The following is a 22257-nucleotide window of genomic DNA, read 5'->3' as shown; positions in this document are numbered from 1 at the left end:
CAATTGGAAATTGAAGAGTAAAACCAGTAACCAGTTAGAGATGCATGAGAGGAAATGAAAATTACTGAGTTCACTTAATCACTTTTTGTCTCATATGTCAGCTCCAGAAATCAGGCAATTAGACATGGCTTTTCTTTTTGCTTTTATGTGTTTCATGTGGAAAGAACAGAATCACAGAATATTCCGAGTTGGAAGGGACCCACGAGGATCATTGAGCCCAACTGTTAAGTGAATGGCCTGTAGAAGGAAAATGATTCAGGGGAGCTAAGGAAAAAGATAGAGAAGGAAAAAATTCTCAATTTGCAAAGTTATTTGGCATTTTCAGGGCAGTGAAACTTAAAAAAAAATACACTATTAATTTACTTTGATTTTACCTGTTTATATACCTTGTGGGTTTTTCTTATTGTATAGGAAATCATTCAGAGTCCAGATATTTCACAAGAATTGTGGCTATCTGAGGAGTATTGGTAATCACTTGTTTCTGATAGAACCCACCCTGGGTTGGGTACTGAAGAATACTGTAGCAGTATTACTCTTGTCACTGTTTTCCTCCTTCAAAGGCAAACATGTCAAAAAGGAGTGTGAATTACCCAGTGTCACTGGGGTCAGTTATGTTATGTGAGCAAACTCTCTGCTGTATCTTAATAATTGGAAGCTTGATTTTCAAGACTGAGGACATCCCTATTTAATTTCTATCTAGCAAGTATTAAAAACTGATTTTTTAGGTATTGCTGTAGGAGTGGGCCTTCAGGAATGATTTGAATGTCCAGAAAATAGTGACTCTGAGGGTTAGCACACAAAGATTTCCATGTGTAAGGAACCAGCTAGAAGCAAATTTAGACTGCTGTGGAAAAAGTGGACAAATGGTAAGCGAGGCTAGGGTGATAGACACAAGCATTTCTGTAGAACCTCCAAAACAGAAAAAAATAATCCTGGTTGTGAGGCAGCTGATGAAAAGGGGTCAGTGCAGGGATTTAGATAGTAAGCTGATGTGGCTGATGTTTTCGTGATTTGTTGCTTTCTAGTAAAGATGTAATGCTTTATGCCGCCAGAAAAATGGTGTGGTGAATCACTGTGTGTGGACTTGAGCTGAAATTGATCTCACTCTTTTGGGTGTGTGTAGGCTTCATAACTCTTTCAGTAGTTAAAACAGTTCCAATTATGTAGTTGCCTTGTTTGATCCTCAAAGATATTTTGTGCTTATAACTTGTTTGTATTTTTAAATTTGTTTTTTAACAGCCTTTTACTCCTGACCTTTTTAAAATTTGAGAATAGGGATTTAGAAACAAAGCACAGATATATAAACGTGAAAGCAGAGACCTGCATTATACAAGTTGTTGTCATGTTGGTCATACAATGTGTGATTCCTGTAGTTCATGGATAGAGTCTCTCAACTTCCGTTGGTTTACTGCTGAGGCAAATGGCAGGAGGACTTTTCCTTTTTTTTATGCATTCTTCCCAGCTGCTGTGAAAAATATCCTTGTGTTCTTTTCAGGTTATCTGCACATTCTTCGTGCAGTTACTTTTATAGGAAGTTGAGCTTTAGTTGGAGGCTATTAAAACAAAAGCCTAAATGTTTGAAAAAATTGATGCGATTTATTGAATAGTTCAAGGCAATATTTTAGGAATTGTAAAAGATCTTGGACAGAGTTAGCTCTAAAAGCTATGGTATTAAGTAATTGTATCACTTTAAATTGCTGTTTCTGATAACAGAATAGTTCTGATTACTCTTTTGAGAAAGTATCAACTTTAATTTGTATTATCACTGTGCTTTTGGACTTGGTCCATGAGAAGGAGTCCAGCTGCTCTAGACTGTAACAAGTCTTTTACAGAGCACCTATGCTGTTTTTTTTGTCTTCATTAGATGCTTTTATGATATGTGAGGTGTGTGTATATATATATATATATATATAAAAGATAGCCCAGCCATTTAATATTATGGTAAAGATAGCTGTTTTCCTTTGCTTGCCCATGAATATCTCATCACATAGTGGGAGTGTTTGTAAATAAGGCAGCATTTCCCAAACTGTTTTGCTTCCTGTCTGCCTTTCAGCCAACTTGGTTCATTTGTGCTGTCTGCCCTCCAACTGCACTGCATCCTGACCCAGGCGTGTGCTTTTATTTTTGCCTCACATGCCTGGGAGCGTTGTTCATTTTCTTTGTCTGCTGCCTTTATTTCAGAGATTCCTAGTCTGTGTTTTAAAACATTGCATTAAATGAGAGAGGCATAAAAACAGCAGAGAATCCAATTTCCCAAACAAGTTCCAAGGAGTAGCACTGTAGAGAAAATAACACTGAGGTGTACAAGTAAGGTTAGCACCACCAGCACAGGATTTCCTGGTCTATGGAAATGTGCGTGTCAGTACAAAAAGGAAAACAAGTGTAAGCTCCTCTGACACACTGGTGCTTCTAGGTGAGTAAAAGGACACAAATCTTAAATGACTTACTTACATAAGCTTTGTATAAATGTTTTATTGTTTTTGTCTCAATATTAGGATAGCTGTCTCTGTAAATTCCTCTGGAGATATGGCACTGTAGTTTTTACTGCTTTATATCCAGCTGAGATAACACCTTGTCCTTAGGATGCACATGCATGCAATGAACCTATGATTCAGTTTATCAGCATGTGAAAAGTACACTGTTGCAGTGCCGAGAGTTTAAATCAAGATTATATATAAACTTTTTACCCAGCCTAAAAATAATTATACATTTAGGAAAATACTAATAGCAAAATGAATTATTTCAGTCCATATCTTCCTACCTTGCCAGATGTCTTTAAAATATTATTTTTAAAATTGTCAGTTAAGTCTGTTGTGGCCTTTCTTCAGCTCATTCACTTTGGGAGTAATATGTCACGTTATTGGAAAGGGGTTTTTTTTGTATTAAGAACAGTGTCCGAGATCATCAGTGCTGATACTGGATTATAAAAGAAGTAGTCTAGGATAATACAGTATTTGTTTACTGGTTAGTGAAATCATAGAGTGAAAATATCAGGAAATCTTTTCAGATAGTATTAGTGTTCTGATCGTGTTGGTGTTAGACAAGACAAGCCTTAAACTAAAATTCACTGAAGCCAACCCCTTCAATTGAAGCATATGTGCTGAGTTCATGGCAGTACTTAAGCTGTGATGAGATACTTTGTTTCTGAAAACTGTCATTGTCATGAGTAAGGCAAAAGTAACTATCTTCTTTTTTTTTTTTCTCTTTGGTGTCTGCATCTGGCGGGAAGCCTACTTTCTGCTAAAATTCTGTGGGAGAGGGATTATATAAGAAGATATTTATTTTTAATTGCAGTTGTCACATTAAGCTGCAGTGTTACTCACCAAGCAAGAAACGTATTAGATAATGTGTATAAAAAGTAGAAAACTTTGTCTTAATTTCTCAAGACGTTCTATTTAATTTCTTTCCAGATTTGCCAGGATGTACCTTCTGTCTTGAATATTGATGGAATTTAGAAATTTGTTCTATTTTCACACAGGTGCTTACATAATGTGTTAGCATTTTTTCCCCTCTGGATTCTTTGTTGTTCGATCACACATCCGTCTTTACTCAGACCTGCCTGGTCATCCTTTCTGCTTTTACAAGGAAGTTGTTGATTCTCTCCAAGAGCAATCTTTTGAAAATATGTACAGCTTCAAGGCATGGATAGTGCTGCTGCACAACAGAAAGGCTTATTCCTTTAACAAAAAATAGCTAATTCAGGATTTTCCTAAAATTGCCTGAGCTTACCTAAAGTTGTAATCAATGTCTTAAAAGAGAAAAGACAGACATCAGAAGAACTTCATTGGTATTTTAATAGCATGGTGGATGGAATGTTTTAAAGTGTTTGCTTGCAATTGTTCTATAGTGAATTAGTAAACACGTAAGAATAAAAACTTTGAGAACTAAGCTATTTTTTTTCCAGCTTTGGCTTCCACTTTTTTAATGCCACACTTCTTGTGTGGTAAACTGTGCCCACTTCTGCAGTCCTTTTATGGATTGCTTATGATAAGTAATTTTTCTAAACTACTATGGTCTTCAAGAAGCAACTACTATGGTCTTCTGATTTGCTAAATGTTTGGCAGAAGGAGGAGAAAGTTGTCTACTTCTCATAGGGAAGGCCAGGTGGCAATTACAGTAAAAATGCTTTGGCTGTTCAGATATTTGCTGGGCTATCAGCAGTGTGAAAGCTGAATGTCCCTTTGAACACAAGTAGAGTATGTATTGAACACTTCTTTTTTTACTCTATAAGTAATGCAAGAATTACTTTTTTCATCTTTTCTGCAGGCTTAATTTTCTTTCTAATTGCTACAGGAAAGTCAGTTTAAGGAAGCTAATATTGAATTTTCATTTGAAGGCAATAGTTATACTTGCCATTTCTAGAGCATTCTGTTCTAAACCCGAGCTACTGCCAAGAAAACTATCCTCTGCTCCAGTGAGTGTAGTTTTGATAGTTTTCTTTTGATTGTTCCTGTGGCATATGCTTTCTTGTGCTCTAGGTCCCTCTGCTAGCAGTATGTTTCTAGACCATTTGGAAGAGGACAATAAAAATCCTTGGCTTTGAAAGCCATTTTGAAATTGCTGTGGTACCAGTGGAACTGAGTGCTGTGGAGGTGGGTGTAGTGGTGGGTTGATGAGCGCTGATGGTTATCCTTTGCCGATATGTTGTGTGTTAATGTTGAATAGTTCATGCCTTGTTACCCCTTATTCTTCCTATTCTTAAGACCAAATGGCAGTTACCTGTCAATCTTATTGTTTAGATGGCACCCGCTCCTGCCAGTCAACCAGAGACCTCTCCCAGTGTTTGGAAACTTCTAAGAAGAGTCCTGGGTGATTGGTTGGAGCCAGGGTTTCCCCCTCCTACAAGTTAAATTATGTACCCTGAATTCCTGTCATTGGTCCCCATGCTCTGCTGTCCCACGTGTTCTTTTTCCCCCTTTAAAAACTGAACCCTTCAGGTGCTCGAGGTCTCTCGTCTCTCCTGCTCTCCATCTCTCAATCTTGGAGCCTCGGCCCTGGGGTTGGAATAAAACCTCAGTTGCTGTTTCATCAGAGAGTCCCGTCTCTCATTTCATCTGCGCCTTAGCAGTGGCTCTGTTTCACTGACTCAAAGACCCCCAAGTTGCGGTGGTGCCAGGGCTGGCCGGAGCCAGCAGCACCGGGAATACCACAGCAGGTGGGTCAGCACCGGAGTACAACAATTTGTTGGAGTGGCACAGAGAGGCTGATTAGTATGGCCAAACCATAGCACTTCAGTACAGAGATGGTCTTCCTGCAGCTAGATAAAAGGAAATGTTGTTGAGTAGTTTCTGCTGTTTGAAGTGCCCAGTTAGATATCACTGTGCCAATAGCCTAAATTGTAGCTTTGGGCAGCTTTAAGTGTCTTGGATAGGCTTGCATAGCAAATACCAGCAGCAGAAAGGCTGCAGTGTCGAAGATCCCAGCAGCATCCTGAGCTTTGCTCAGCTCTGGGGTTGCTGCCCAAAGGCTGCTCCTGCCTGCAGCTTGACCTGCCTGGCACCGAGGGTGTTTCAGCCAGAGCAGGAGCAAAGCACCTGGTGCTGTGTCTGTGCCCTGGCAAGGTTACTGTCACAGGTTCCAGTGCTTTGTGTCACTGTTGGGTGGCTGAGCTGTACCACCTGTCTGGAGTTACTGCAGGCCAGCTCTGGGATTTCTCAGTGTGGAAAAACTTGCAAGTTTTATTTGCTTCTTCCCAGTTTGAAGGATTTTGTGCATTAATTTTATTTCTTCAAAGGAAGAAATGGAGGTTCCTGGATTCTCATGGCAACTCTAGCATAGTGAGGAGCAGTGGGAGAAGCAGGAATAATAGTCTTTTTCTTAATTCTTCAAGAGAGCCTGACAGATTTGGGAAGCTGATGGTATCATCTGAGGGAGTATCTTGCTAGTTTGTTAAAAATTGGATAGACACTCTTTTCTGCCAAAAGCATAAGATGAAGTAGCAGATATACTGCTGAAATCGTATAGTGCACCTTGAAATGACAGTTGTTCCTGGATATAAACTGGTTTTTCCCGGTTAGTCAAGGTGTAGCATAAAAACTGCAGGAGTTTTTGATAACAGCTGAGTTATAGGCAGAGAAAGCTATTTTGGAAATGTATTTTTAGAATAAATAAAAACCACAGTTAAAACCTTGAATAATTTACGGGTGAACTGGAGTGAAACTGCTTACAATTGGACATGGATTTGCTATCTTTTTGTTTTCTTGTATGAATGAGTCCTAGTATTTTTCATGATGCCAGAAACTCCTGTTAAGATGCCAACCTTCATAGTGTAAGTTAGGGACTGACTGTGGCAGGAAGGATGAAACAGTAATTGGCATTACTGCAGATACTACTATTTTCCATAGTACAGGAGCTGAATTATAAAATACTTTTCCTAGACTTCTGAATGTGACTTTCCCAAATGAAGGCAAAAGAGGAACATTCATTTAAAAGACAAATCCAAAAAGTTTTGTCTTTTTTAGGGCTGCAGCCAGAGGACTTCTGAAGTTTCTATGTGGCTGCTTACTTAAAATTATGAAGGAGGAGCTAGGGCATGAATTGTGGAGGGAGTTTATTTTCTTATTCTCTTAGCTACCTTTTAAAATTTTTATAAAAAGAAGTAGCAAGTCATTAATATCACATATTTAAAGTGTCTTAAGTGTTTCCTTCCAACCTACAGAATATACAAATAATGTTCTAGCTTTGGCAGCAAAAGTTCAAGAATCTTTTTCTGTTGCAAAACTGATGTTTACTGCCACTGAGATACTCCATTTGTTTGGCCTCTCACATACAGTTCTCCATGGTGTTGGTGTTACCCCCAGTGGGCTGATTCATGCAGCTGCAGTCTCAGGGGAGTGCAGCTGGGCAGTGTTTCCTTCAGTCTGTGGTGTGCATGCTGCTCTCGTCATCCTCCTCTTCCAGCCCTTCCTGTGCTTACGTATGACTGTACTTTTTTTGCTCTTTCTTGTGCCTAACACATGGAAATGGCTCACCAGGTTATGCAGTCTGTTTTGGAAGGAAAATTCCTGTTCTGATGAAAATTGAGGGTCTGTAATATGCATTCCTTTAGCTGTGCCACTAAGTTGCATTTTATTTCCTTTGAGGATTAGGATCAGGAAGTTGTTTCCGGGTGTCACCACCTGGCTGCGAGTCCTCCCAGAAGTTCAAGTTGGATAGTTTGGTACAGGATGTTCCTCTGAGTTGGATGTGTGCCTTCCTACCTTGAAGCTACCCATTACTCATGCCTGCTGGCTTGCAGTGGCCGGGCCATACTGATTAGTGTTTTTATAATTTACTGTGGGTGCTTTTACAGAGGGTTCATTTGAACTGCAGCTTGCATACTATTGTAAATGCTTTTGTTTTTCCTGTTGAAGTAATACCTGCTTGAGAGTTTGGTGTTAATTATAACAGCTTCTTGTTGTTCTTTTAGATTTTTTTTGTATTAAATGAATTTATTTGTGGTTAGTCTTGTATGTCAAAGCCCTTGTTTCTAGGGCGGGATGAATTTCTTCTTGCATCCTTCGCACTTGCTTTCAATCAAAAGACTTTGTTGGCTACATTTCAGGAAATTATTGCCACTTTACAAAGAAAGAGATGATAAAAATTGTCTTAAACTCTTAAGGAAGCATTTGAAGTGTTTGTGCTTTCTGTGAAAGGGTTTGAGATATTTTTAAGTGTTGATGTTCTATATGTTACCCTTTAAAAGAGCCAGTGCATCCAGTTCAAAACTCTACTAAACACATGTATTTTCAAGAAGAACATACAAGAATACGGGTCTTTATAAAATAAGCTTGCCTTCTAGACTTTTTAATTGATTTATTTTCTTTTTGATATCATTATCATCCTCATTATTCCGGTTTCTAAAGTTCACGTTCTTCATTGCTTCTTTCTGCATTTGTGCTGTAACTTCATGCTACAAATGCTCTCATTTAGTAGCTTCTTTCATTAACTTCCTTTTTCCTGGTATGCACTATTACGTTTTTCGGTTGTTTTGCTGACAAGACAGGAGTATCATATTCTATTCCCCTGCCAAAAAAACCCAAAACCAACAAAAAACCATAGAATAGATACTAGTGAATAAACCCATGGTAAAGGAAACTTTTTCTGAAGCATTTTTCTTTTTCTCTTTTCCTTTTAGTTCCCGGAATGGATGGTGGTGGGTTAGCTGATGCTAATCTAACGGATTCATACTTTAGCACCAGCTTTATTGGTGTTAATGGATTTGGAAGTCCTGCTGAAACGAAGTATCCCATGATTCAGGTAATAGCAGTGATTTGTATAATGTTTCATTAGTTCTGGCTGGTGTTACACTAAAACAGGAAAACTGCTCAAGAGGCGGAACAAAAATGTGTCATCTTGTATGATATAGAGTATATAGTCACTTTGATCTTGCAAATGGAAATGAAACAGTATCGTTGCTTTAAAATTAATCTGGTTTTATTTACCCTTACCTGAGCTGTTGTGCATACCCAAGCTTTGCTGCATACATTAACTCTGTGTCAGGTTTCTTTTCTGAATGTGACTTTCTAGATTTCTTTTTATGCTCATAACTTTTGATAACCTTTTGCTAAATATATAAAAATCAAATTTTGAAACTTTTCAAAGATCAAAAGTCGCTGAAGGAAAATATGAACCGTCAAACCTGGAATTACTAGGTAAAAATTTCAGAATTTGTCAACTCAGACTCTGGTGGTGGTATGTTGAATTGATATTTAAACCTTCTGAAATGTTTTCTTGTATTTATAGTGTTCTGTAGAGGTTGGCATAGGAACTCCCATGAGGTGCAATTTATTGTGTAGGTAATATTATGCAAAATTTGCAACAGAAGTCTGTTGTATTTAAAACCTAAATAAGAATCTACTGAATTAACACATGAAGTACTATAATAACTCCCTCAGTGTTATACATTTTAAAAAACACATAGTCTGTCCCTGAAAGATGGTTTGTCCTGTACTAAACAAAGCAACTTCTGGTAAATGAGAGAGAGAGCACAAGTCAAACAGTTCACACTGAGTCCTGACAACAACTCTCTTCTTTTATATCGAGGAAACTCTCCTTATGAGGTTACTTTGATCTCAGTTGTGGCTGTATTATGGATTGAAAAATAACTCAGCAAAAGGTGGGAATTAATTAGGTGTGTTCCTTTTTTTCTTTTGTTTGGTTGTTTTTTTTTTTTTACTGCATGTTTTCAAGAAGGCTGGATTTTTTTTTTTTTATTGGACAGATTTGCAGAAGTATGGAAATGTTTTCTAGATAGTTATGCATGATTTAAAAAGAAAAAAATTTAACCTCTGATCCAAAAGTGTACTGTTGAAGCTGGCAGTTGCAAATTTTTGTTTAACTGAGGTCCTATAATTTTAACACAAAGTCATTATGTTTTTGTATCCTTAAACTGTATTCTATAGAAACACTAGTCTTTCTAAACACCAATTTTTAATTATAACTTTCTTCTAGAAAGACAGACAATAAGGCATGCATCTAACATGAATGCTCATAGGATTTTAAAATACTTTACTAATGCCTGAGATTACAGTCAAGGCATTATTGTTTCTCTCTGAAAAGAAATCAATGTGCTTCTTGCCCATTGGAGGATAAGAAAAATTACTTCAGAAGAACAGTTTTGTTAGTGTTGAGAATGTGCTTACAAGCATCAAACTACAGTTTGAAAAGCATTCCTGTATTGATTTTTTTTTCCTTTGAATCCTGTAATTTAAGTTCTTGTTTATATGGGTAAAGCTGGTAATGCTGTCTGTTTGGATTGTGTGTCAGGACTTAACTTCTGGGTTAAGTCCATACTGACAAAGTTTAGCCACTTGAAATGAGATTTTCCGTGTCATTCAGCCCTTTGGAGAACAAGGCAGGGGAGAAATTTTAGTGAGTTTGACTTTAAATAATACTAGTCCTTTATGGTTTGGAATGGAGAATTTGAATCCAATAGATTGGTTATTGTGTCAAGTGTACACCTCTTGCTTGCTTTCTCTGAAAATCTGCACAGATCTTGTCACTTGGTTAAACCTTTGCAGAACTGGTTTATATGGACCTGCTGGAGACTTCCTAGATGTTAAATAATTTCCCAAAGATGTAGTCTGCACTGGCATGTTGTATCTTGAGTACATTTTTGCAGTTGCAGCTCTGGCCTAATGTAGGCCTTGCCTGAGCTCAGAGCAGGAGTGCTGATGAGCTTCATTTTCCTCTTTCCTTCTCTTCCACTTTAGACTGAAGCAGCATAAAAGTGGATCTATATTTAATGACAGAGAGCTGTATCTGTGTTAATTGGAGCAGAGGGGTTGGTAAGGGAAAAGAAACTTATGCTGTGGGCTTAGAGAAGCTGAGCTGAAGATAAGTAAAGAAGAAACCAGGAAAGATTGAGCAAAGGGACTGAAGCAGAGAGAAGTCCTTGGTGGGACACTCACAGAATGGGAACTCGAGTGGTACAAACACAATACACGGAAACTGAAAGCAAGTTTTCATATTGTAAAGATGGGACGAAGTAGGGAGGAGAAAACAAATCCATGTTCCTATTTCTCTCCAGGTTCTTGAATCAAACTAAAGATACTAAAAATTTAGTGTTCTGCCATCAATGAAACATCAGATGTCTTCTGTAAAGTATTTTGTTAACTCTCAGTTTTGGTTTTGCAGAAACATTGGTTCCATCTGAGTTACTTTGTCATCTCTGGTGAATCTGTGTAGTTCACAAATAGATGCATCAGTGATGCAACATGAGGCAAGCTCCTTAACTTGTTTTTTTAAAACTGAGATTGCACAAACATGCACATAAACACACTGATAGAAAAACAGTAGTGAGATGCAGTAAGATGTTAAGTAATGCTAAGTTTATATTGCCAGTGCTGCCTTGAGGTTATATTTAGAGTTGTATTTCTCATAATGTTGTGTAATTTTTTTTCAGTGGGAAAATTATTAATGGGACTTACTCAGAACACAAGATGTGTGGCACATACCTGTGTATTGAACATCCATTTGATATTTGGTTAAATGTTCATCGTATGGTTCTGTGCTTTATTTCTGCATGCTGTTTGCATCCTTGTGAAGAAACTTAGTTGGCAGTGCACTTTTGGGTGCCGTTACAGTTTTTCCATCAAACTTTGTGCAGTGCTTTCTCTATAAAACAAGAAAATAGTCTACGTTTTATAGATGCACATGATGGCAAAGGATGGCAGTTAAACAGACAATGCCACAACAGTGCTGGCAAACAAAAGACCTGAGTTTTTGAAACTAATCTTTACAGTTGGAAGGTGAAGAATGGAATTAATGATCACCAGTAAAATACTTGGTTCAAGTTGCTTAACTGGCCTCACTTTAGCAAAGATAGTAAATAGTCAGTCTCTTCAGGGTATTGCTCATTTCTGTTACCATGAAGTAATCTTTCTCCTGTCCTTGTTTTATTCACTACATACCTCTCAACATAATCATCAGGTATTCAGTTGATGAGTTGTCTTGATTACTCCTATCTAATCTCCAGAATGTGTTATGTGCAGCACATTAACAGAGGTTTGTTGAAAAGAGTATGTGGTTGTATATGTTTGGGTTATCATAGTGCATGTATAATGGAACCAGACCGCATCAAATAAAGCTATATCAAAGTTTGCAATTACCACATTTTAGTGTGCAGTACCTGATCTCTAAGACTCAGTTTTAAGAAAGCAGCAAAAGGGAGGAAAGTGGATTATGTCATGATGAATTGGAAGTGGATGTGCTGCTTTGACCATAAATAATGTAAATGGCTAACTGTCAACAATTCTGTAGAATGGCTATTTCTGACTTTCAGATTTAATTTCTATCTATGGAAGAATATTTTACGAGATCTTGAAAGTATCTTTGGGCTTAGAATAGTGATGAAGATGCAGTTAATGGCAATACTCACTTTGCAATGGGGAAAACAGTAAAAATACTTTACTTTGTTTTTGGTACAGTTCAGAAAAGGCAGGATTTTTGAAGTGGCTATGGCTATAATTCTTCCTTCTTCCTTTCTGAAAAATATCTCTCTGCCTCATCCTTCCACTCCTCCTACTTCAAAGGTCTTTGCTGCTGGGCAACCTTTCATTGCCCCCCATCATCTTCTGTTGTTACTTAGTTTCTTCTTGACTAATAGTCTTCTGTCCTCATTGGTTTGTGTTTTTCCATGAGAATGTTTGGTTTGAGGTGTCACTTCTTCCCTGAATCTGCGTATGCTTTCATATCCTATATTAACAGCTTTGTTTTCCATCTTATCAAAGCACTTTTCTGTTTTCTGCTTCTCTAAGTAATACTGACTGACTGCAGAGCAGGCCTGTGCAACACATGGCCCACAGGCTGCATGCTGTCCTTGAATCTGGTTTTTTTGCTTTTTGGCATAGCAGCAGTTGCCAAGAGACAGTCAGAGGTGTGGTTTGAAAAGCAGCTCAGTGCTTTTGGCTTTCCCAGCAGTGAAGAGGCAGGAGCTGGCTGGCTGGGATGCCTCTCTAATGCTTGGCTCTTTGCTCAGTTGCTCTGTGTGTGCCACTTGGTTGGCTGGTGTCAGTGTTCCTCTGGCATTAGTGCTGCCCTATGAGTAATTTGTGACTTGACCAAAGATGCAGGTGGTGTGGAAAGAAGCTTTAACAATATTACGTTGGGCTGTTCAAAGGTTATTATAGCAGTATGAGGCAGAGAAGTATTGATGTTAAAGCTTTTAATGTTGTATTAGAAATTGAGCAGCTTGGTTGTAAGAGCATAAAGCAGTAGAAGGTGCTTTCATCCAAGTTGCTTCACAGAAATCTGGTTTTATTTATTTTGATGGGATGAGATTTTTAACTTCATGGAATCCGTTGGACAGCAAGTTGTGTAGAAAGGAAGAATCTTAAGTTCTCAGTAAATCACCCTAATTGAAATAACAAGGGAATAACAGTCTCTTCAGCATTAAAATTGGCAAGGTTGAGCAATGGAGAAGAATTGATTTTGCTTGCTTTCACCATGCAAATGTTGGTGTACTAAGCATTCTTGAATAGCCTGAGAAGTAGCAACCATGCTCACCTCAAAGCCTTGCAGCTGAATAAATACAAAGACCTTTGTTGCCATTGCTGCATCTGCCAACAATTAAGTAATAAAACTCTACTTATAGTACAGAAGCTTGTAAATGTCTTCAGTTTTTAACTGTTGATAACTGAGTGTAACTACAGATGTGCTATTTTAAATATAATATTTTGCAGGTTTTTTCGTAATGCTTTCTGAAGAAATCCAGTTGCTTTATTTTCAGCAGTTGAGTGGGTCATTCTGAGATGGTGCCACATGTGCTAACTGTCAAAGACAGGTTTTGGATTGTTTAAAAAGAAAAGCAAGAGATATCACCCTGTGTAGGTCACAGAATCTGACAACTAAACAATGTTATAGCCAAACAAATCAATCTTAATCTTTTGCAGAATGACTGTACTCCAGTCAACATTATTCTGAAAATGATAAAGAAATATTCTGAAATACAGTTCCAGTGAAATGGTAGTAAGATGAGGAGACTAGATTGTGACATACTGCAAAATATTTTGACATGGTATGCTTAGCACTGTGGAATGACCATGAGGAAAATCCGTACTTTCTCAGGGTTAGGGCAGGGAATATGGGGAAAAAAGAAATAAGCATAATCTCTTATGTATTTTGGAGAAAAAAGGGAAGTCATTCAAGATAAGTCTTACAAGCTATGCAAAACTAGATCTAATTGTCTGCATCAAAGTTTTATTAGTGCTTTATCTTGATGAGAACTTTGTAATATGCACTTGAGGGAGATGAAAGTAAGGCAAACTTGCCTGAAGTGCAGATATAATTTTGGGGTTTGTTACTGAATATTGAAGAGTGGAGGCAATTGGTGTGTTCCTTTTAGAAGATGGGAATGTTTGTTGGAACACTTCATAGTTTACTGCACAGAGGAAGTGGACTGAGGTAAAACATTGCTAAAAGGTCGAGGGTGGTGATTGTTCCCTTCTGTCCAGCAGTGGTGAAGTCACACCTGGAGTGCTGGGCTTCTCAGTACGTGAGAGACAGGGATATACTGAAGAGAGTGCAGTGAAGAATCACACAAAGGATGTGGCTACTGGAGCATTCCTCCTATGAGGAAAAGCTAAAACAGGAACAACTTTTAAATTCCGTTAAAGGGAGAAGGGCAGGATGTATGCCAGCCATCCTGGCATAGTTGAAGTTTGAGTACTGTTTACAGAGCCTCAGTAGATCATAGCAATTGGCAGGCAGAGAAAAGAAGTTTATAAAATTGAGTGTTTTACTTGGTTATCACAACATTGTCTTTCTGTATTAACTTCCATGTGATAAAAGACCTGATGTACTAAAACAGTCTGAAGCTCTCCTATGTGTGTGCTTACCTTCCCTGTCAGGCTTAATATTCAGTTTTCTTCTACTTTAATGTTTGCTTTTGCCTTTCTGGAGCTTTCATCCTTTGGGCTTGAGGTGCTTACAATCTTCTTGAAATTGAGTTTATATAAAAAATAGTTCAACATCATTAGAAGGGGTTGAAAAGTGTTGTTTAAAATCAAAGCTACCTTCTAGAAAACACAAATAATAAACAGCACTTCTATGTTCTTTTATTTATTTTTTTTTTCTTTCAAGACCTTTTTGGTAAAAATCAGATACAAGAGTTGCCTTCATTAAGACTAAATGTGTTTGGGTGTGGTAGAAATTTTAATATTAAAACAGTTTAAAAAGCTTTTACTGATTACATGCAGGTCTTCTGTGAATAATGTTAAGGTAAGAAGCTTGTGCATGTGTAAGAGAAGTGAGCAAAATGAAAAATTCATGAACCTGATGGAGGATTCTAACTGTTAAAGGTACAGGTTACAAGCAGTTGTTAAGGCAAGAGCTGCCCAAGCTTTTTTTTTGGGATCTTGGTGTGTGTAAGATGTGTTTGCACCTTGAATGGGAACTTGACTTTGTAAAAGCACATTTGATGCTCACAGATTTGGGTTGCACTGTGCTTTCAGAATCCAGAACAATATGCTCTGTCACAGTCTGCTTTGTGTGCACTGTATGTTCTCAGTGATTGTGTCAGCACCGGTTTTCATCATTTCAGGCTCCTGTTCACATTGAAGGTCTGCTGGTTGAATGTTTAACTCCTGTATCTGAGGATAGTGAATATTGATGGAATAAAAGTACTTTGTTCCATGTTAAACCTATGTGCTTAACCAGCTTTGATACCAACACAGTTCTCAATGTCATATTTACTCCTGTTTCAACAAGTCATTACCTTTTTGCATTAAAATTATTATTAAATCTGGTATTATAAGTGGACATTAATACTATTTTTATCTACACCTGCACAAATCTTGTGGAAATCTGAAAGGTTCCCTTTAGGAAATTTCTTCTTAAACCTCTTTTTTTATGAGGGTTGGTGTGGATGTCTCAAATGCCAAAAAACATGCATAACAGGGATGATTTTGAAATATTTGTGACAAACTATTCAATTTCTTTCCATTGCTTAGGAAGGGAATATGGTGTATAATTAGTTGAGCTACTATAATCCAGAAATTATATTGATATATTTTTATTCTTTTTTCAATGATAGTAAGCAAGAGGACGAGCTTCTTTGAATTTGGGCAAAGTTTGTCAATTTAGTGTGAGTGTCTCGAAGTGGTAACTTGTTTTATAAAAATTAGTCAACTTTGTTTCACTAGACCATGCCTTTTGTGTACAGAATTGTTTATCATTTAAGCAGTTAGTGATGTTTATATTGTATTAGGTCAGTATATTTAGGGGCAAGAGACATGTGACATCAAAATAAGGAAAGAGCATGTAGAAAACAGCTTGCATGAAGTCTTGAAAAAGCTGAAGGTTTGTGCTATTTACATGTTATAAGCATTCCATATAAAAGCTACTTTACACTGTCTATTCTTCCAGATACAAGTTTTAAAAGCAGCAGCTTCTGGTGCAGTTGATGGTGCTCTGAAAACTGCAAGTGTTGGGAGACTTGAATTGCTCTAGCTCCCGCTTCCACTGGTTGTTCTCTGTTCTTACCAAAATTACTCCAGAATATTGATCTTAGTGGTCAAAATTTAGATGAAATGGCATTGAAGTATAACATAGTGAGCTTCTTGCCCTTTGTAACCAACATCGAGACTGGCTATGGAGAAAAATAACCATAAAGAGCAACTCCAGTGACCAGTTCTGAGTCAGTCTGTGTCTAGACTACTAAAGGAAACATGCCTGGAAACTTTCCTTGATGCTTAGGGCCAGCTGGCATAAAATGGTCTGTTTGTGCTGATGTGTGCTCACCCACTAAAGCAGAGTCTGCATGCAAACTGTCGATTTGAAGGGTTCTCAAACCTTTTCACTGCTGAATAGTGCCTGGAAATTGGCTGGGAAACTCTGGGTTGATGTGGGCCAAAAGCATGCCAGGGAGTATTTTAACAAATTAGTCGTTGTCTCTCTCAGTGATGGAGAACACTTCCTGACCTTGCTTTCCTTTTCTTCTTACACTTTTTCTTCCTGTTGGGAAGCTGGTGAAAGAAAATAATAAGCAGGAGTAAGAAGAGACACATTAGAACTTCTCTATCAAAGAAGCAGTAGCTCTTAGAGCAGTACTACTTCACTTTAGTCCAGTTTATTGCTAGCTGGTATCTAGAGGAATGTAGGAGCAGCAGGTGGAGCCTAGGAGGAATGTTAAAAGGGTTTCAGATGTCCTGCTGACTTGGAAGAAGCGGATGTTTTGCTGAAAGGTCTCAAAAGGTTTTTTTGTTTTTAAACAGAATATATCAAATACTTAAGTATTTTTCATTGGAGAAGTTTCATGTTATGGTGATAGTATATTAAAGGGAGGAGTTGTTTCAGGAGTGCAGTGTGAAAGACTGTTTTAAGAAGATAAGTAATTGTCTTATCTAATGTTTCACAACATGCAGGAAGAGAACCATAGGTTTGGTAGATCCTCCTCATTTAAAAGAAATTAATGAAGATAGTGTTTAATTTTAATATACAGTAATTTTTGGTTTGCATTTCTGTTGTGCAAAATACTATATTTTACTAAACATTTTTGTCAATTACAAGTCTGTTTGCTTAGCATATTTACTAAATGAGGGATGAGCACAAGTTTCGTAGTCTGTTTTTAAAACTTTCTAAAGGTCATCCCCAAAGCCCTCACTTAATCTGTTAAGGCTTTATTTTACATGTACACTTTCATCTTTTATTTTTACAGAGGATGACAAATAGCAGCAGCTCCCCTAGCCTTCTCAATGACAGTGCCAAGCAGTATGCAGGCCATGGTAAGTATGTTTAAAGTAATAGATATAAAAGTATGCTTGAAAATTTGAGAGATTCACTTTCACAAAACTCAGGCTTAAGGGAGTGTTACTTGTTCTCTAATTTTGAGATACAGCAGAACTTTATTTTTTAGCAGTAATGTAATGAACTCAAATTTTTAGCCTTTTCTTTGCTGTGGGGGAAAAACTAAAAAAGTCATTATCAGTCTTGTCACTTCAAGTCAAATGTTAGTTTGGATATCCACTGTAAAGCACTGATAGCTTAAGCATTTATGTTGCTTCACTGTAGTATCCCTTTTTATTATGTTTCTTGGATAAGTTATTGTGTGGGATTAGTGTACAGGTGTTTTTTTTTTTTTTAAATTTAGAGTGTGTGGATTTTGTGAAATGTCACATAACTGATTATTTTTAATAGCTGTTCAGTTTTGTTGTGCAACCAGTACTTTGCCTCTTACAATTTTTTCCTTGCTGTAGGAATGTGTTTTATATACATGGTTTTGAGCTGAAGAAAACGTCTTGATAGTGGAGGCCTATGTACTCACTAAATTGTTGTGGAGGGTGTATTGAGCTTTGTAATGTGTTCTTCAGAATCACTGCAGATTATTTCAGCTGTAGCTGTTAAATTAAGTTCTTTAAAGAAGAGGGTACTGCTCCCTTATGGCAAGGGCATACATTTAAAATAAATTTCTGCTTTGAAAATTGTTGTGTAAATTATACTCTAGAACTCCATTTGCATGTCTGACCCTGCAGCTAGTCTGCTTCCTAGGATTATAATTTTTTAACATGGTGGTAACTACTATAAAATGAACTTGCTTAAAAGTCAAAATTTGCGGATGTTTTCTTGGTTTTTTTTTCTTCCTAGTTTATTTCTAGTAGGCTTTGAGATTAACTCTGCTTCTTTTGTACCACTGAACAATTAGCTATTCAAGGCAGTGGAGGTCTCCAGTTTTAAATGCAGTCAGAGTTTGACTGTGACAGGCCAAATAGTAATGGTGATGCATGTCAAGGAGAGAAACCAGACCAACTTTTAGAAACTCCTTTGAATTTTGTCATGTCTCAGATCCTTCCCTCTCTCTCTCGCCAGCTCTGCCAAGCAGTGCTTCACTTGTGCAATTGCCCTTTTAGGGCATATTTATTGTTGAGCAAATATAAGATAAATTCTCTGTTAAGAATTTATTGTTGAAGAAAGGGTTTCATCAAAACACCAATGTTTCCAGCTGGCAGTCATCTGCTAATTTGATGGTTTAGCCATGTAGTTTGGAGTTTTAAGTTGCATCTGTGAATGTTATACAGTTTTTGATACTTCAACCCTGGAATAGATGAATAGGAACAAAGAAAAAGCAATAAAGTTATTAATGGAATGTGGACTTCTGCTGTCCTTGGTTCTGATTTAAATTTGATGTGCAGAACAGTGTCAGGACAAGCAAAATGCACATCATTATTTGTAAGACCTGTTACACAGAAGATTGCTGATTTCAGGTAACTGGAGATCATGGAATCGTAGGATCTTTTATGCTGGAAAAGGCTTTTTAAGATGGAGTCCAGCTGTTATCCCAGCACTGCCAAGTGCGCTGCTAAAGCTTTCCCTCAGTACTACACTCACGCAGTGCCCGTAGGGGATGGTGACTCATGCACTTGCCCTGGGCAACCTGTTCCAATGCTTGTCAAGCCTTTGGGAGGATCTTCTGGTGGCTTGGAAACATTGTAATGTATCATCTACAGGGTTAAAAATGACATGCAAATATAAGAAGCACTTAGAACATATGAAGGCTGTGAAAGGTTAGGTGGCCTTTAAATAGTGTCAGCAGCAATTAAACTTACTGAATTCTGTTAATGAGCACCATTTCAATTAAGCAGTTGCACAGACTCTAATAAATGCAGGGGGTTTTAGCGGTGTTTAACACAAGCTTAGCTTTGTTGAAAGGATTTTTTCCATACAGAAATAAGTTAAAAATTATAAATTTTCTTTTAGTAGCGTGTACATATATATAACGCATTGGTTTTACATTGGTTTTATAGATCCACTAACTTCACCAAATTCATCCTTGTTTAATGACTTTGCTGCCCTCAGCGTGTCTCAAAGGAGGAAGGTAGGCAAAAACTAAATCATAAGTAGCATATTTATATATGAGCTGACAGGGAAGAAGATCTGGAATAACTTGAAATGCTACATGAAATAACAATAATTCTTCTGATGTTACTAGATTTATTTAATGTGTTGCTGCTGATATAAATAAGAACTTATTGCTTCATTTTTGCTACATCAGATCAGACTACTGCTGCTATTAAGAAATACTCCAGGCACTTGTAAACTGAAATTTATTGAATATGAAACTTAGTATATAGCCCATTGGATTTGAAATAAAATTATTTTTATTTTACTAAGGGACTTGTGACTTGCAAGCTTTTATGGCAGCAAGTTTAGAATATGTTAAGAAAAATTTTCCCATTTATTTGTCAGTTATATGATAGTAATTATAACAGTTCAAAATGCATTTAGATTAAAAGATGCTGTTATCATTGGGAAGTGAGAGTTTGGGGTTTTTTCCATCCCTCTAATTTGTACTGAGAAGTCTTTCTTTTGCTGAGGGCTAGACAGCATCAGCATTTTCAAACATCTTTGACCTGCAGCTGTGCAAGTTGTGGTGTTTTCCAGTTACACACTCAGTGAGTGGAATAAGAGACAAAAGTTTGATTACATGAGAGTCCCTGCTTATTTTTGTGAACTGTCACTTACCAAAACCAGACATTACCTTGTCCCAACCAGTTATTAAGTTTTACTTACACTGATGACTTTCATGTTCTACTACTTATTAGCCACATTATCCTGAGCTTTCCTGTAGTAAATAATGAAAGCAAGCTACATCAGCATGTTCTGTATTATTCCTGCAGGAGAAGATCAGGCTTAAAGATAATTGCTTTAGTTGGTCCATCACACTGGTTTTTTAATATAAATGCTGTTGTTGAACGTTAATTTTCTAATAGTATGATGTATCCAAACTGCATGGAGTATTTGCATTACTCTTTTCCTTAATGCCAGTACAGTGGACTGAAAGTTGGATGTAAAGAACTATAAATGTGTTGCTTATCCACTTACCAAGACTGGTAAAAACGAAAAAAATTTGTATATTCTTCCTTAACACAGGCTTTGAGAGCCAGTATATGCACACATGTATGTACATACCTGAGTGTAAACTTGTGCTTGTGTGTGAACCACATGCACCAAAGAAAATAAGCTATCAAACAGAAGTATTGCAAGAATGACCACTGTCTTTAAAAATTACTTTGAAGTAAAGCAGTACAAAGTGAAAAGAAACCAATTAATGTTTGCTTGTAAAGCACAAATACCTCAAAACTCAAATAATAATTCAGAGTGCTTTCTGACTTGGTCCATTTTTTCCTCGAGAAAAAGAAGCAAATTAAGACACTGGCTGCTAAAATAGTATTAAGAAGAAGTTTTATCTGTGAAATTGATTAACCTGGATTTTTTTTTTAGTTAGCATTTCAGCAATAACTGGCATTAATTGAAAGAGGTTTGTGTTCTTTTTTTGTATGTTATTAATTTATTTTTTATTATGACTGCGATTTTGTGATGTATGCTTGTGTTAAAGGTTGTTAAATGCTAGTAATGGGGAAGATTTCATAAAATACTACTTGAGCTGTTTAAATCTAGGCATCCAGGCTCCCTCTATAGTCAGCACAGGGACATGAGTAGTTTTAAAGAAACATTTTGCTCTCTCTGAGAAAAATACTTTGAAAATGATCAGATGTTGGTGATTGCTTTAAGTGGACAAAAATCGATGGCTAAAGTTATGAGAAAATAATAAGTTTTGTGACTGACTTTTGCTGCCAGTCAATATGCAGCCAGTAGTTATGATGTAGGTTTTAAATGTTTTTAGTATTTTTATTACAATATCCAAATTGTCTGCAGTGATTTCCTTAAAAGCAGTAAATGCTTGAGAGCCAGGTATGTAAAAACTTGTGTGGTTCCCCTCTGACCCATTAACTGAGGTTTGTTTAGAGCTTAAACAATGCTGCTCATTAGACCAGTGCTTGGTGCCTACTGTATAAAGGGAGCCTTGGTGACTAGTTTAAATGTAGGTGTTTACAACATCTACTGTTTGAGAAGAATCTCCATTATCTTACCAAGTCTAAGGTTTTGTTTGTTCTGAACTAGCTGGCAAAACCAGCATTTCCTTCGTTTATCACTGACTTGGAGGACAGATATAATACAGTTTTGGTAAGTGAATAAAGAACAATTGCTTTCCTTTAAAAATATCACAATTCTAATTTGTAACATTTTTAAGTATTAAGTTATCTGGAACTGCATAAAAAGTGCACGTTTGTGTTGTGTAAAACTGAGTAGTTTCTGTAAAAGCGTGTACTATGTAGCAGGTGTGTTTGTCTCTGGATATTGCCGATCATGTTATGCTGGCAGCCCTTTAACAATGGGCAAGCCATATAGAAAAATATTTGAGATCAGTAAAATACTAAACATAAGTTGATTATTATAATTCTGAATATTCTTGCTTTTTAATTAGTATATTTCAAACTAGTTAGTATGACTGAGCTTTTTTTAATTTGCCTTTAATTTTGATTTTTAGTGCCATTTTTCTTTCTGTTTAGAAAGTAAACATAGTCCTTGAATTTTTATGAACATTCTCGAGGTAATTATCTCTGTTTAGAAACCATTAAACTGCATTTTAATTTTAGATTTCAGGAAAGCTAAGATTACTGTTTAAAGACATTTTTATAGGATACTTAAAATGAAATCAAAGAAGCTAAGTATTTCTGTAGATGGAGCCTTGGTGGAGGTTCTACCAACTGTAAAACCTTCTGGATTTACTGTCTGGTTGTTGTAACTCCACATGCAGTAAGACAAGCAACCTTAAAATGAATTTCCTATAAGAGATTTTTAGGTAAGTATTAATCTACCATGCACAAATAGGGTTTGTGAAGCATGGAACAAAAGCTAGAGTTAGTAATAGACTAACACCCTTTCCCAAGAATAATGATGTAATGCTTATTTCATTTTTTTCTTCAAATACATGTTATG

The 22257-nt window shown here is 36.9% G+C and overlaps 1 protein-coding gene across 2 annotated transcripts in view; it reads left to right on the top strand.

The window, feature by feature from the left end:
* The window catches only part of PAN3 (poly(A) specific ribonuclease subunit PAN3), a 79314-nt gene that overhangs the window by 5664 nt on the left and 51393 nt on the right, over positions 1 to 22257 (top strand). For both annotated transcript variants that reach the window (XM_083855892.1, XM_083855891.1), the window contains exons 2-5: positions 8117 to 8238; positions 17138 to 17204; positions 19221 to 19291; positions 21379 to 21441. In XM_083855892.1, the coding sequence (XP_083712018.1) occupies positions 8117 to 8238; positions 17138 to 17204; positions 19221 to 19291; positions 21379 to 21441 (323 nt within the window). The remainder of the gene's footprint in view (positions 1 to 8116; positions 8239 to 17137; positions 17205 to 19220; positions 19292 to 21378; positions 21442 to 22257) is intronic.

The sequence above is a fragment of the Zosterops lateralis genome (genome assembly GCF_965231275.1).
Source record: "Zosterops lateralis genome assembly, chromosome: 2".
In the NCBI taxonomy this organism is placed as follows: domain Eukaryota; kingdom Metazoa; phylum Chordata; class Aves; order Passeriformes; family Zosteropidae; genus Zosterops; species Zosterops lateralis.
The sequence above is the reverse complement of the archived record's forward strand: the minus strand, read 5'-3'. Positions and strand labels throughout refer to the sequence as shown.